This window comes from Pelecanus crispus, chromosome 1, assembly GCF_030463565.1.
Source record: "Pelecanus crispus isolate bPelCri1 chromosome 1, bPelCri1.pri, whole genome shotgun sequence".
In the NCBI taxonomy this organism is placed as follows: Eukaryota; Metazoa; Chordata; class Aves; order Pelecaniformes; family Pelecanidae; genus Pelecanus; species Pelecanus crispus.
The window spans coordinates 192557347-192571072 of NC_134643.1; the positions used below are offsets into that span (position 1 = coordinate 192557347).

A 13726-nucleotide genomic window follows, 5' to 3' on the forward strand; every position below is an offset into this window, starting at 1 on the left:
TGAAAAATTCCCTGTGGTACTTTGTCCTTCTGGCTGAAGTGGGAAGCATAGAGCAGTTGCAATTTCATAGCTTAGAAATATTTGTTTAATATTAATAAAATTAATAAAATAATATTACTAAAATCCTGAAAACAATATCAAGGGAATTTTTTTTTAAGTAAAACCCTGCATGTTATTTATCAGAAATGTCAGTATAAGTGGAGTATACAGCAATAGAAGGGATGCAGATAGGTTTATTAAGTAATTGGTTGTATCCACATACCCCAGACAATAAAAGAACCACCATAAAGGTGCCGTGCACCATATTTTCATGTAATGGTTGCTAATGAATATAACTGGAATGAATATAATGGACATAACTGACCCTAACAGGCTGTGTTTTCTTTGCAGTTTGCGGTTATTTCAGAAGTTTGACAACTTCAGGATTCTTGTGTGCGGTGGTGATGGAAGCGTGGGTTGGGTCTTGTCAGAAATTGATAAGCTCAGCTTGCACAAACAGGCAAGTGTATATACTTACTTTCCTTGACTATACTTACTAGACTTAATTTTGTACCCTTACTTTTCCTTGACTTGGTTCTTTGTCGTATATGTGGATATGGGCCAAACTCAATAGTTACTTCTAAATGAAAATTTTCACTGGTGTAAGCAGGAGAAGTTGTATCACAATTACACAATTTGATTTACAAGCTTTAGACATCAGCTGTATAATTAACATTTGTTGCTTGAAATAAGAAGCATTTGTAATAGTTTGTACTTTTTCTTTCTAGTTTTCAATAGTAGATTTGCTCCTGTGTTGTGTTTCAGTGTCAGTTAGGAGTGTTACCCCTTGGTACTGGAAATGACCTCGCTCGTGTCCTTGGTTGGGGAGGATCCTGTGACGATGATACACAACTTCCTCAGATTTTGGAGAAACTAGAACGAGCCAGCACAAAAATGTTAGACAGGTAAACTTAAATGTGCATATACATGCTTTACCATGAGGTTCAAATTGTATTTGTCTGGTTTTCTGATGGCCTAGATCCATCCTAGAGACTTCATGTTCAGTGGGTTTGGCTTTTAGAGTGCAGATCATAATCGTGAGGGAAGCCGAGATAGTTATGGGGACAGCCCTTCAACATCCTTTTTAAACTGAAGAGTCAGAGGGGAGAGCGGTCGATGAATCTGAGCCGCGTGTTGTCCAAAGATGAACAAAGGAGACTGTTTATTGCGTAACTGATAAAGCTGCATAACTGCCTTTTACAAGAAGTTGTAAGCATTAAGTAATTGTATAGATTCAAAACCATTTAGGGCAGTTTTACGGACTCCATGCACACTATTAAATACCATTACAGGTAGCATCTTTACTTAGGAAACACCTGAGCTCTCTGTCTTTGGATGTGGGGAGAACTCTCATCGTGTACTTTCACCCTTCATATAATTCCCTGAGGCATCAGCTGTGGACAAGATGCTGGGCTAAATGGATCTTTGGCTTGATCCAGTACTGATATTTTTGTTGGAGGCATTTTCTTAGTGAAAACCAAGAGATCTTCCCACTCCTTGTTTTGTGTGGTTTCCATCCATAAAGCAAAGGAGCAATCCCAATTAAAAAAAAGTCAGAGAAGGTGGTGGTCATGTCATTCCAATGAAGGTGTAACACTCTGGTTTTGAGAGGAGTATTTCTTACTCTGTTCTTTCCTCTCATGGGTGTTTCTCTTCTTGCTGTAGTTACAAACACTTGAATGTGATCAAAGAGGATTTTATTTTAAGGTTTTTTTAATGAAATAGAGAAACAAGTCCTTTTTTTTTTAAGCTTTTCTGCAGACTACTTGATCATTTTACAGCAAAGTATATAGAGAAATGCTTGTTACTGATCCTTAGAAATAATTGTTGGCCTGGGCATTCTGAATGATTCATAAATTAAATCATGTTTGTCTTTTTCTGTGCTGAAAAGAGCTCAGTGTCATTTTTTGCTTTAATTTCTGTAGACTTGCACCCAAGGCCATCTTCAGTGATTACTTGTTCTTTTCAGCAGGCTTTGAAGGAGACCTTGCTATTAGTGGTTTCATACTGTCTGTGCTGTAGAGTACTGTCCTTTACCAGGGGAAAAAAAATATATATCTGTCAATGAAGATACTTTACCATTTGCTTTGTCCACATGCCTCCCTCCACTAGTTGAGATGAAAAGCTGATGTTACCTTGGAGCTTTTTCTCTAGGAACACATGTATTTTCCTTTGATTTCTGCAATTAGTTTGCATTAATTCTTTTATACTGTGAATGTTTTGCTAGAAGATCTTTGTTGCCTGCATTGAATGTCCCATGATTTGCTCACAAAAGTGGCTTATCATCAAATCACTAACAAAAAGTCTAAGCAATAAACCCAGTTATTATCTTTAGTCTCAATTATTTCACCTATATTCAGCTAGCACACAATTAAAAATTAAGACGCTTTGGGGTTTTTTAGCAATCTGTGTGACACTGAATTTTCTTTTTGTTGATATGTTGGAGAAAAGATAAAACTAATAATCTGGAAACTTAAGCTGTTATGTTTCTTTTAGGTGGAGTATAATGTCATATGAACTGAAATTACCAGCAAAGCCTTCTATTCTTCCAGTGACTGCAGAAGAGTCGGAGGAATGCCAGGTGAACTTCTGTTTTGTTGATTCATATACTTAACTTTGAGCTTCAGGGATGACAGTATTTATAATTGAAGCACTTGTGTGAAAAATAGAAACAGATGTTTTGTCATCTGCTAACTGAACTGCGTTAATGTCTGTTCATGGTGTGTGTCTCAGATAATTAGGGTTTCCAGTTCTGTATTATTTGCCAAAAATGAATGAAGGTAAGGAGTCTTCAGCAGAGCAGTGAGAAAAATTTCTTCATGAAAAATACATTTTTAATATGGACAGATATCTTATATATTAGTTTATATATTATATATAATATATGTTATTTTAAATATAAAAATATGGTATCGTATTTTATTCTTGTATAATATAACAACATTATATACTGTATATAATTATTTTATATAAGAATATACTTACTATTTTATATATAATAATATCATATTGTTATTAGTCATAGTATTATATAATAATACTGTGTACTATATTAATATATTATATACGAAAACATCTTTTAAATGTATATATAAAAGCAAAATGTTTGCTACCTTGAGTTTGGAATAAATATTGAAAAAAAACCAGTCTTTTGAAGGCAAGGGTTGTATTCTGAAAGAAAGAAAGAAGCTTTTTGCAGCTTGTAAAAGTGAGTTAGATCAGGAGATACCACCAAACTTTCTCTTTGTTTTTTCAGAGAGCTCGAAATCATAAGTGACCTCAAACAAAAGCTTAGTCTGTCTTTCAGACTAGATTTGTGCTCGTACTATCTGATGAGGTTTCGATTTTGAGGGAGAGGGAGATGCTTTAATCAAATTAATTGGCATGAAAAGTCTGACTAAAAATGAGACAATAATATATTCCTAAGAAAGTTAATGTATATCAACTTGTGAAGCAATACTTAATCAGCAGGTTCTTGAATAATTTAATAATTCAGACTGTTCTAATTGGCAGGGAGGTTATAACCTTTGACAGCTTGCTAGATATAGAGATGCATAAAGGCTGGGGCTCCACTGACTGGGATTTTAAGTGTTGCTTTGCACACAGCTCTGTTTCCAGTGTCAGTAATGCAGACCAAGGCTTTATCATCTCTAATTTTGCAAGACAGTTAAAATTTTCAAGTGTATTTTCATCTTGTAAAGGATAAAATATACATGCTGTTCTAGTTAGTTCTGGCTTTGAAATTGTGTTTAACCCCTCCTGAAAATGGAAGGAACTGGTCATAAAAAACCTCTTTTTTTGGAAAATCAGTTCTGTAGGTTATAGTTACCTGCCATTACTCTGGGTTGGAGAAAGTAATTTTCTTTTGAGTACCCTGTTGAATCTCTGGTTTAATGGTTTTTGCATAGTTTATTGAGTTATGATATTTCAGCAAAAGAATGATTAACCTTAGAGTAGGTAATGTATTAAAGCGCAGTTCGAAAAGTAAATAAAAGTACTTATTAAATTCTTTTTTATTTTTCTTTCCTTCAGTTTCAGGAGACTTATTTCACTTGGTTTGGTTCTAGAAGTCTTATACTGATGTTTGAACAACAGTAGTTTGTTCTTACAGATCAGAAAGTTACATATTGTTTTTTCCCTTGAAATGAAAACTGATTTAGTATCAGAGTTCTACAACTAAGGCTGAGTTTTAGGAAGAAAAAACACTGATATATCTACCTGCTCCATATCAAGGGCAAAACCACACTAAGAGATTTTAAGACATTCTTAAAGAAAGCCATCAGAAAATTTCATTTGCATTTATTTTTAGCATTAGATTTGGAATTTGGTTAGAATTTTCTTTTAAAACTGAAGTCTGTATCCATGCCTATTTTAAGACAGGATATAGTGCATGAAGATGTGAATCTGATCCATTCCAAATCTTTGCCTGAGTATTTCAGGATTTATAATTCTTCTGTGCAAGAAAAGACGGACAGTGCACACATTCATTCTCCCAAACATTCTCATAGACTAGGCCTTAAATGGCTCCTTAAGGATTGGTTTACATTAACCAACATTATACCAGTTCAGCAGCCTTTGTCAGTAGGGGTACTTGGGGAGTAAGATCCCATGGGACAGTAAAAAGGAAGTTCAGGATTATAACTGCAAACTTTTTATTTATTCTTAGTTGAGCAGCTTAGTTTGAGGAAAACTTTGCCTGTTTTAGAAATAAAAAATATTAGATTATAATAATTTAGGTTGTTATAAATCTAAAAAGAAGGCAGACTTTTTCTGCGTCGTGGACTATTTTTAGCATAGAAATAACTTACTGTTTTCTCTACAGGAGGAAAAGAGCTGTGGATCAAGTTCTCAGATGCAGTGTTACTTTGAATATTAAAAATCTGGTACATAAAATGCAGTATGCAGGTAGAATCTGCATTGCCAGCTGCCTGTCCTTGTATTAGATCTGAAATGGAAATCCTGCTATTTTTGGAGGTGTTTAAACTCACTAGTAGGTGTTAAAATGCTGAAATGTGTGGAAATTCAAGTCGTCTTTTCTCTCTTTCAGATATCTGCTTATGAGGACTCAGTTGCTGCTCATCTTGCAAAAATTCTCAATTCTGATCAGCACTCAGTTGTCATATCATCTGCCAAGTGAGTTGATCCTTTTTATGTACAATGTGTGGGCTAAATCCCCTGTGTAACATCATCACCATAATAATCTTCTGTGTGAGCCTGATTTTCTTATGGTTGGCCTGGCTTGCTTGTCTTAATATATCTTTATGTATTTTAGAGCGGATGCTTTTTCTGCAAAAATTTTATACGGTACAATTGTAATGAATAGCTTAATTCTAAATACATCACTGTTTAAAAAAAAAAAATCACATAATATTGATATAAAGTGATTTTAAATCACTCCAAGTTAGTGTGCAGCTTAAATATGAAACTTACTGTTACTAATGCAAATATGTGATCTACTTCACATTACATTTTTTCTGTTTTGTTTTATGCATATCCATTCAAGAGGACAAACAACTTCACCAATGTGAAGGCGAACTTCAGGCTAGGTAGCTTTGTCATAGCTCTGTCTATATCAGTTCAATAAATAGTGGTCTCAGACAACAGGGTTTTTTTTCCCCCAAACTGAAACATTTGAAAATGAGGGATAATTACTTGGCAAATCATGGACATCATCTGAAATGAGAAATATTCTGTGTATACCTTCTCTGTGAAAAAAAGTCTTATATTTTGCCATATGCAAAAGACCAGTCACAGTCTTCAAAAATACATCTGCATGTCATTACCTCTCTTTTTTTTTTCTGCTAAAAACAAGTTAATAAAATTTCATTGTTACAGTATACATAGCACATGTTGAAAATTAACTGCAAATTCTAAATTGGGTCTGTATCTTGTTAAATCTATTTAGTTTCTGTCAAATAAATTTCAACCAAACGAACAGTACTAAGCAATTACCTACACCTCATTAGTAAATTTGCTGTCTGTCTGCCGTGTAGATAATAATAACCAAGTCTTTCTCCGATTTACACAGTGAAAATTAATTGCAGCCACTGTAGTTTGCATAGATATGCCTCAGGGTCAGCTGTGGTTCAAAAGCATGAGTGGTGCAATGGAACATGTGTGGCCATGTGCTTTCATCTAAGAAGTGCTCCATTAAAGTTAGTAGATTTTCTCCATGGTTTCTAGGCTCCATCTTGATGTGGGAGTTTGCAAGACGGTGTTTGAAGTTAACAACAAAGTGAATGCAGGTTTGCGAACAGCTCTGGTATGGAAGGTGTAAAAGCAAGGGAATGAATAAAATTAGTCATGTTTATTTCAATTCTTAGAAATAAGAGACTTAGATACAATGTGTGCAAAGGCTTAAATAAAAAGGGAGGAAGAGTTTTTGTTTTAAAGCTTGTTGCTTGAATTTGGCAAGCCATGGAAAAAAGTATCATCTGCTTTGCAAGTATGATCGCAGAGTTCAGTTTCCAACAAGAATGGTGTATAGCAGTATGCGCATACACCAATTGCTGTAAGAATTTAATATTTAAAACATACCTATTTCATTTCATTTGATTTCTCCCCTATCCTGTTTTTATCTGAAGAATATTATGTGAAACAGTAAAGGACTTCGTTGCCAAAATAGGGAAGACTTACGAAAAACCAATGGAAAATGCAGAGGAAGCTGATGCCATGGCCATTAAAGTAAGATAATGACTATTTTCTGGTTTAAAGTTCTGTTTTTGTGTAATAGCTCATGGGTGTTTAATTTTTAAACCTCTCCAGGATACCCATCTTGGCTTCCATTTCAACCACTGACTTTTAAATTCTTCTCTTCATAGTGCATAGAACAGTTACTTCCAAACTATCTTTAAACTATCTCTATAAACTCTGTTTTCACTTTTTTATTTCAGAAAGGATAAAGTACATGGTAACTTACATAGAGAAATGGAAATATTTAGCATTAGGAGTTACAGTTTTCTCTGGAAGGGATTATGTTAGCTACAGGAAAACAATGGAATAATGAAGAGAGAATATGCTGGGAGAACGAAGAGAAGAGAGACTACAGTGTTAAGAATAACGGTTTAAGCTGAGAATTCATAGAATCATAGAATCATTTAGGTTGGAAAAGACCTTTAAGGTCATCAAGTCCAACCATTAGCCTAACACTACCAAGCCCACCACTAAACCAATTAAAGGGTCGAGTAATAATTAATTTCATGTTTCGTGGCTTGGTGGCTGGATTATTTTATAATGAAAGTAAAACTAGGAGTCATTAAGGTTGGAAAGGACCTCTAAGATCATCAGTCCAACCATCAACCCAACACCACCATGCCTACTAAACCATGTCCCAAAGTGCCACGTCTACCTGGTTTTTGAACACCTCCAGGCATGGTGATTCCACCACCTCTCTGGGCAGCCTGTTCCAATGCTTGACCACCCTTTCTGTGAAGAAATTTTTCCTAATATACAATCTAAATCTCCCCTGGCACAGCTTGAGGCTGTCTCCTCTTGTCCTATTGCTTGTTACTTGGGAGAAGAGACCGACAGGCACCTTGCTGCAACCTCCTTTCAGGTAGTTGTAGAGAGCGATCAGGTCTCCCCTCAGCCTCCTCTTCTCCAGGCTAAACAACCCCAGTTCCCTCAGCCGCTCCTCATAAGGCCTGTGCTCCAGACCCTTCACCAGCCTTGTTGCCCTTCTCTGGACATGCTCCAGCACCTCAATGTCTTTCTTGTAGTGAGGGGCCCAAAATTGAAGACAGTATTCCAGGTGCAGTACGAAGTACAGGGGGACAATCGCTTCCCTGCTCCTGCTGGCCACACTATTCCTCATCCAAGCCAGGATGCTGTTGGCCTTCTTGGCCACCTGGGCACACTGCTGGCCCATGTTCAGCCGGCTGTCTACCAACACCCCCAGGTCCATTTCGGCCAGGCAGCTTTCCAGCCACTCTTCCCCAAGCCTGTAGCGTTGCGTGGGGTTGCTGTGACCAAAGTGCAGGACCGACACTTGGCCTTGTTGAACCTCATACAGTTGGCCTCGGCCCATCGATCCAGCCTGTCCAGGTCCCTCTGCAGGGCCTTCCTACCCTTGAGCAGATCGACACTCCCACCCAACTTGGTGTCATCTGCAAACTTACTGAGGACACACTCAATCCCCTCATCCAGATCATTGATAAAGATATTAAACAAGACTGGCCCCAAAGCCGAGCCCTGTGGAACACCACTTGTGAACTGTAGAGATCATGTTGCAAAAGCATTGAAAAAAAACCCAGAAGGATTTGGTATGAGGCACAAAATTTACATCAGCTGAAAAGAAAAGAAGAAAACAAAGTCATTAACAATCCCAGAGTCAAGAAATGTACTTGCTAAATGGCAGTTCCTGGTTCATGTTTCTATTCAGTGCACATTTTAGAAAATTAATTTTCTTTTTTTACTCTTCCAGGGTCAAACAGTGTTGGTTTTCTTTCCCTTAAGCACAAAAATATCGCCTGTTTTCCAGTGTACCTAGAGAGCAACGTCTCAGTCAGGGGTAGAGGTGTTTGACAGTGTTTCGTTCTGGCTTGAGCCTCTTTGCTCTGTGACACCTCACTTGCTTAAATGTACAGCTGTGTTGCAAACCACCCCCCGTCCCCCAAACCCACCGTGTGTTTTCAGTCTATCAGCTAGGCATGTCCCCATAGGTTAACTCTCCAAATTGGGGTACTGAGTACCCATAATTTGTTGTAATGCATGGTATGGGTAAATCTGTGCTGGCTCTCTCTCTGCAGCAGATCATCTGAAGAAGAGTGAGATCTAATCTGCACCCTAGTTATGTGGCAGGCTGAGTTTAGCACAGTGTGTTACTTTAGTCTGAGTGTAGAGTTTTTTTGTTATAATTGCTCTAATCTGGTTGGGTGTCACAGAGTCTGCAAAAACCCATGGAGACCTACTCATGATCTGATATGAAATATTGAAGCTGGGTTTGGATTTTACATGACAGACGATGACATAGACACTTAGACACAGCCAGTTTAAGTTCTTTTGCATGGAGAAATTAGATCCCTCCCTATAATCTGGTACTTAATTTACTGAAAATGTTCAAATGTTCAGTGGTTTTTTTGTGTGTGTGTGTGTATTCTTTCTCACTTTGTCTTAGTGCTCTGAATTAAATGAGAAGCTAGACCTATTGCTCCAGGCTCTTCACACAGAAGCCCAGGCTGCTCCCATTCTTCCAGGCATCACTCCCCCCATTGTGGAAGAAGAAGCAGAGGAGTTTTCAAGTGAAGAATCCTTGTCTGAAAGTAAAGAGCAATTAGTGGAGTGTGTCTCAAAGTCTTCCACCCAGAAACTCTTCAAACCAAGGGAACAGTTAATGCTCCGGGCAAACAGCTTGAAGAAGGCTGTGAGGCAGATCATTGAACAAGCAGAAAAAGGTGCACATCAGCAATGTTTTGATCCTGATAGAATAATGATGCCTTTTTTTTTTTAACTAGCATAAATTTTCATTATTAAAGCTTGATTTCTACATTCTTATGTAGATAAAATGATGTACTTATTACAAGCTGCAAGGAAATGAAATGCAGCTTGTTTGGATGTTGATGGCTGGCTGGCTGCATATATGAATACATATGTATGCATGTCTGTGCACATATAAAAGTGTGTTTCTTTTGTAACTATTATCCTCCACAAAATTAAAATTTCTGGTGGTAATCTCTATCAATGGGCAAAGGATTGCTAGACTCTTTTTCACTGAATTGGTAATAGAAATCTTTTGTTAATATTTTTAAACTGAAAGTTAAAGCTACAGAAAAAAAGAAGCTAATTTTTCATTTTTGCAGCTTTTCTTTAAAGATCTTGAAACTTTCTGTCTTTTTTTAATAAGCAGTTGTGGATGAGCAGAATGCTCATAGTGAAGAACAAGCGAATCAATCCCCACTAGAATATAACAAAGAATTGGATGAATCCAAAGAAGAGGAAAAAGAGGAAGATACAAAGGAACTTGAGTCCCCTTCAAGTGAGTAAATTAGGAATAAAATAATTTAAAATTATGCAGTCATCTTGTAGTTGCATTATGGAGCATAGTTGGCTTCATAATTAAAAACACTAGCATGCTGTTTCACTGGAAACTAGTCACAATTTTTAATAGATTTGGGTAAATAAAAGCTGAGGGAAAAATATGGGAGATAAGATGAATTATCTTTTGAAATGGATTTACAAAGCTGAGAAGGTATTTTTGGGGGAGAGAAGTGCCTGCATTTAATCCAGTGTTTACACTCACCTTTCTACATGAACCTGAGCAGGGACTAGAGTGTGGGTAATAGTGGCAATAGCATGTCTGTCATAGGTGTTTTAGGGTACATTATAGGAATTTCTGTCAGTCGTTTCAGTTGAAGGGGTTTCAAATTGTGTGAAACAGACATATTTATTCATTGTATTGACAATGAAACTCTGATGTCTCAGCTGGGAACTTAACCTGAGACAGTTATTGGAACAGAGAGAATGAAATTTAAGTCTTTTATATCAAGTGGAACAGCATAAAGCAGGAAAGAATATAATAAAAACTGGAGCATGGAAGTCTCCTGGGAAGTGGCAGTGCTAAGGTCACCCCCTCTATTTGTCTAATCCAGGGCAGAAATTTGAACCAAAGTCTTCAATATCCTTCCCATGAAAAAATTCTTGAGTTGTTGTCCCAAATACAGGTCCTTAGTCCAGCTAGTTCCTTGCAGCTATTGGCTGCTGTTGGCAAGCCATATAGCAAGCCACTATAACAAGCTACTCTTGCTTTCCAAGGTGTAGAGCCCCCTACCTGCTCTGTCCTTGGTCAGATGGACTTGGTCAGATCAGCTGCTTCTGTCTGAGTGCTCCTGCTTTCCTGTAGGAGCATCATTCTGTCCTCACTGCAGGGCTCTGCACGTTACTCTCCAAAAAAAAGGAAGACAGCATGGCTAGCCCATGCTGGGTTTTCAAATGCAACAGAAAGAACCCAGCTGTATTATCTGTATCAATAACTCTACAAAGCAATCAGAATATTGAGTGATCTGAGTTTAAAACAACTTGCTTGGAAGGTAGCTTTTTCATAAAGTAATAGCCCATTTTGTCATTAAGCTTTCCTTCTGGCTATTCAGAGTTTGGTTACTGTACAACAAATGATATTTAGGAATAGTAACCTGCTGAAATAGCATAGTACTAATTCCCACATTCGAATGATAGGGTGAAATTCCTCCTTCATGTGTCCTTTATGAAACCTGCCAGTGAGTGGCTGCAGTGGAAGAAGGAAGGACAATTTGTCTATAAGGGACCCTCACTTGCCTGCTCCCTTGCTTGGTTTTGTCACTAAGCCAATCTAGCCAGAGGTCATGTTTGGACAGTTTCCATCACAAACGTCAATACTGCATTTTGTATTGACTGGTAGTTCATGTGCCAGGGTTGTTCAAGAGTCTCAAGCTGTGTAGTAATTTTAGGAAAGCTGCTTCTTACTATAGGTGGAAATTTCAGTCTTTGTCATATTACCAAAGGGACAGTGACAGTGAGGTCTTGAGATGATCTGCAAGTCATGGAGAAACAGTGGTAGCTCGAGGACAGCAACAAACCTCTACATCCTCTAGATGTTTGGTGAGCAACTTCCTGTGGCAAAGTGAGCAAAGTTGTTTGGGATTTGCATCTCCTTCTGTTACCCTAACCCACATCAACATCCTCAAAAGGTGTTGTCCTCATGAGGGTCTGCTCTGAAGCTGGTGCCTGTGTCAGTAGCTCCTACCTTAGAAATATGACATTAGTCTCTTGAGGCTTCTGTTGATTCAGAATCTCATATTTCCTTTTCTCCAGGAATGGATTTCAGACTTTCTTCAGTGGTTGTCTCTTCATTGGCCCCTTTCCTTTTCCCTTGGTTATAGGAATCAATGCTTGTTGGTTGTCCAGTTTCAACAGTAGCTCACAGAGGATGCTGGCCCTATGGATGACCCAATCCTACTGCCATAAATATATAATAAAATAAAATATACACATATGTATATCCATATGTAGAAACATACATAAACCCCTTGTTTCTTGGTGATACGATTTCTGCGTTTATTGGCGAGCTGTATTATTCTTCACACATCTGATATGTGTGAAATAGAGTGCATATTAATGCTGTCAGTGGAAGATAGGTGTTTAGGGACAAAGCATGAAACATGAATTCAATTATCTGCAATGAAACATCAGTTTTACTCACTAGGGCTCTGTTGTTTTTATCAGAGCATGAACAGCAAAAGTTTATCTTTATTGCAGTTATCCCCATGAGTCTCATCTGTCAAATAAAGAGCAGCTGCTCTGTTGATTTTCCTATTTAATATAACTGCCTTGTTCCCAAGTACAGAGAGAACAGACTGTGTGAACAGCATTGTGAATTTTTCAGTAGCATTATGAAAAATGAATGTTAATTTTTTTCTGAATATTATATTTTACTCTCCGAGGATCTTCCTGGTCATTTAATGAAAATAGTGTTTTTCCATATGTTAATTACCTTCATCTAAGTATTTAATAACTCTTGTTAGATATCACCTGCAGTTTTTATTTCTTTTCATTTTAGAACTTTATATTACAGTGTTTTGTTGTGCACAGATACAAATCATTGTGTTGTATTGTTACCATGCAATACTGTAGCATTTTGTGATAAGTGCTAAGGCTGTTACACAGATGTTAGTCCACTTGGTCAGACCTTTCATAGAAAACAGTCCAGAAAATTTCACCCACTTATCCCTGTCCTGCATCTAATAATTTCTGTTTGACTTAAGCAAGTCATCCAGAAAGGTGTGTAATTTTATTCCTGGGATACAAGAGGGTGAAGAATTTGCCATTTCAATGACTGTCCTGTGTTAGATTATCATCACTGAAAAAAAAGTGAATGCCTAAATCCTGGCCTGAATTGATTTGAACAGAATTTCTAAACCCTGGTTCTTGTTACTACCTTTGTCTCTAGATTTTCTCACTCTGCATTTTCTTTCCATTAATCTGTTCCTACAGGACACCCACATTACTCTCAGGCTGTTATCATGATTGATGCGAACTGATCTGTCCCCCTCCTGTCACCAAAAAGGGTGTATTTTATCCTTCCCACCACATTCCTGGTGGTGGTTTTTTTCTGCTTCTTGGTGCTAGTCCTAATCATTCTATTTTTCCTGAATTAGTTTTCAGGTTTTGAGAGGAATATATCAGATCACTTTGAAATCATTTCATTTTTTGTTCTGAGCTTCTTCAGATGGTCAAGGTTGAAGTTGTCCTAAGCTGAAGTAGTTTTAACATGTGAGATAATTTGGAGCAGAGGTAGCCAAGAAATGTCTATGATCATCTGGTGTGCAAAAGCTTTCTACATGCACATGGAAATGCTACAGCAAAGCATTCAGTAATACCCAAACTTTCTTCCCTGGGACGCCATTTTCTGGCTACATCTGACGGAGCTGAATTTCACAAAGATTAACTTCCCCGGGCTAAAGCAGTCACTGGTATATTCTCTCAGTCTGCATGAAACACGTTCTGCCAGGAAAGTGAATTACGACACCTGAGGTCTGCCCTCTGAAAAGCCTATCCTTCTTTATTACCTCCAGAGGCAATCTCAGGGATAACTGGCCTCACTGAGCTACCAGTTCCTCTTTGTGAACATCTTCTCTTTCCCCTTAATTTTCATCTCCTTCTTCTTCCTGGGCATTACCTGCCTTTGCCACCAATAATTTGATCAGCTACCAAACTT

At 37.6% G+C, this 13726-nt stretch overlaps 1 protein-coding gene across 2 annotated transcripts in view; it reads left to right on the forward strand.

Annotated features, from left to right (window-relative positions):
- Nucleotides 1-13726, forward strand: part of DGKH (diacylglycerol kinase eta) — a 181432-nt gene that overhangs the window by 139246 nt on the left and 28460 nt on the right. For both annotated transcript variants that reach the window (XM_075705709.1, XM_075705716.1), the window contains 7 exons: nucleotides 391-499; nucleotides 805-944; nucleotides 2536-2620; nucleotides 5087-5172; nucleotides 6624-6723; nucleotides 9155-9431; nucleotides 9884-10012. In XM_075705709.1, coding sequence (XP_075561824.1) covers nucleotides 391-499; nucleotides 805-944; nucleotides 2536-2620; nucleotides 5087-5172; nucleotides 6624-6723; nucleotides 9155-9431; nucleotides 9884-10012 — 926 coding nt within the window. The remainder of the gene's footprint in view (nucleotides 1-390; nucleotides 500-804; nucleotides 945-2535; nucleotides 2621-5086; nucleotides 5173-6623; nucleotides 6724-9154; nucleotides 9432-9883; nucleotides 10013-13726) is intronic.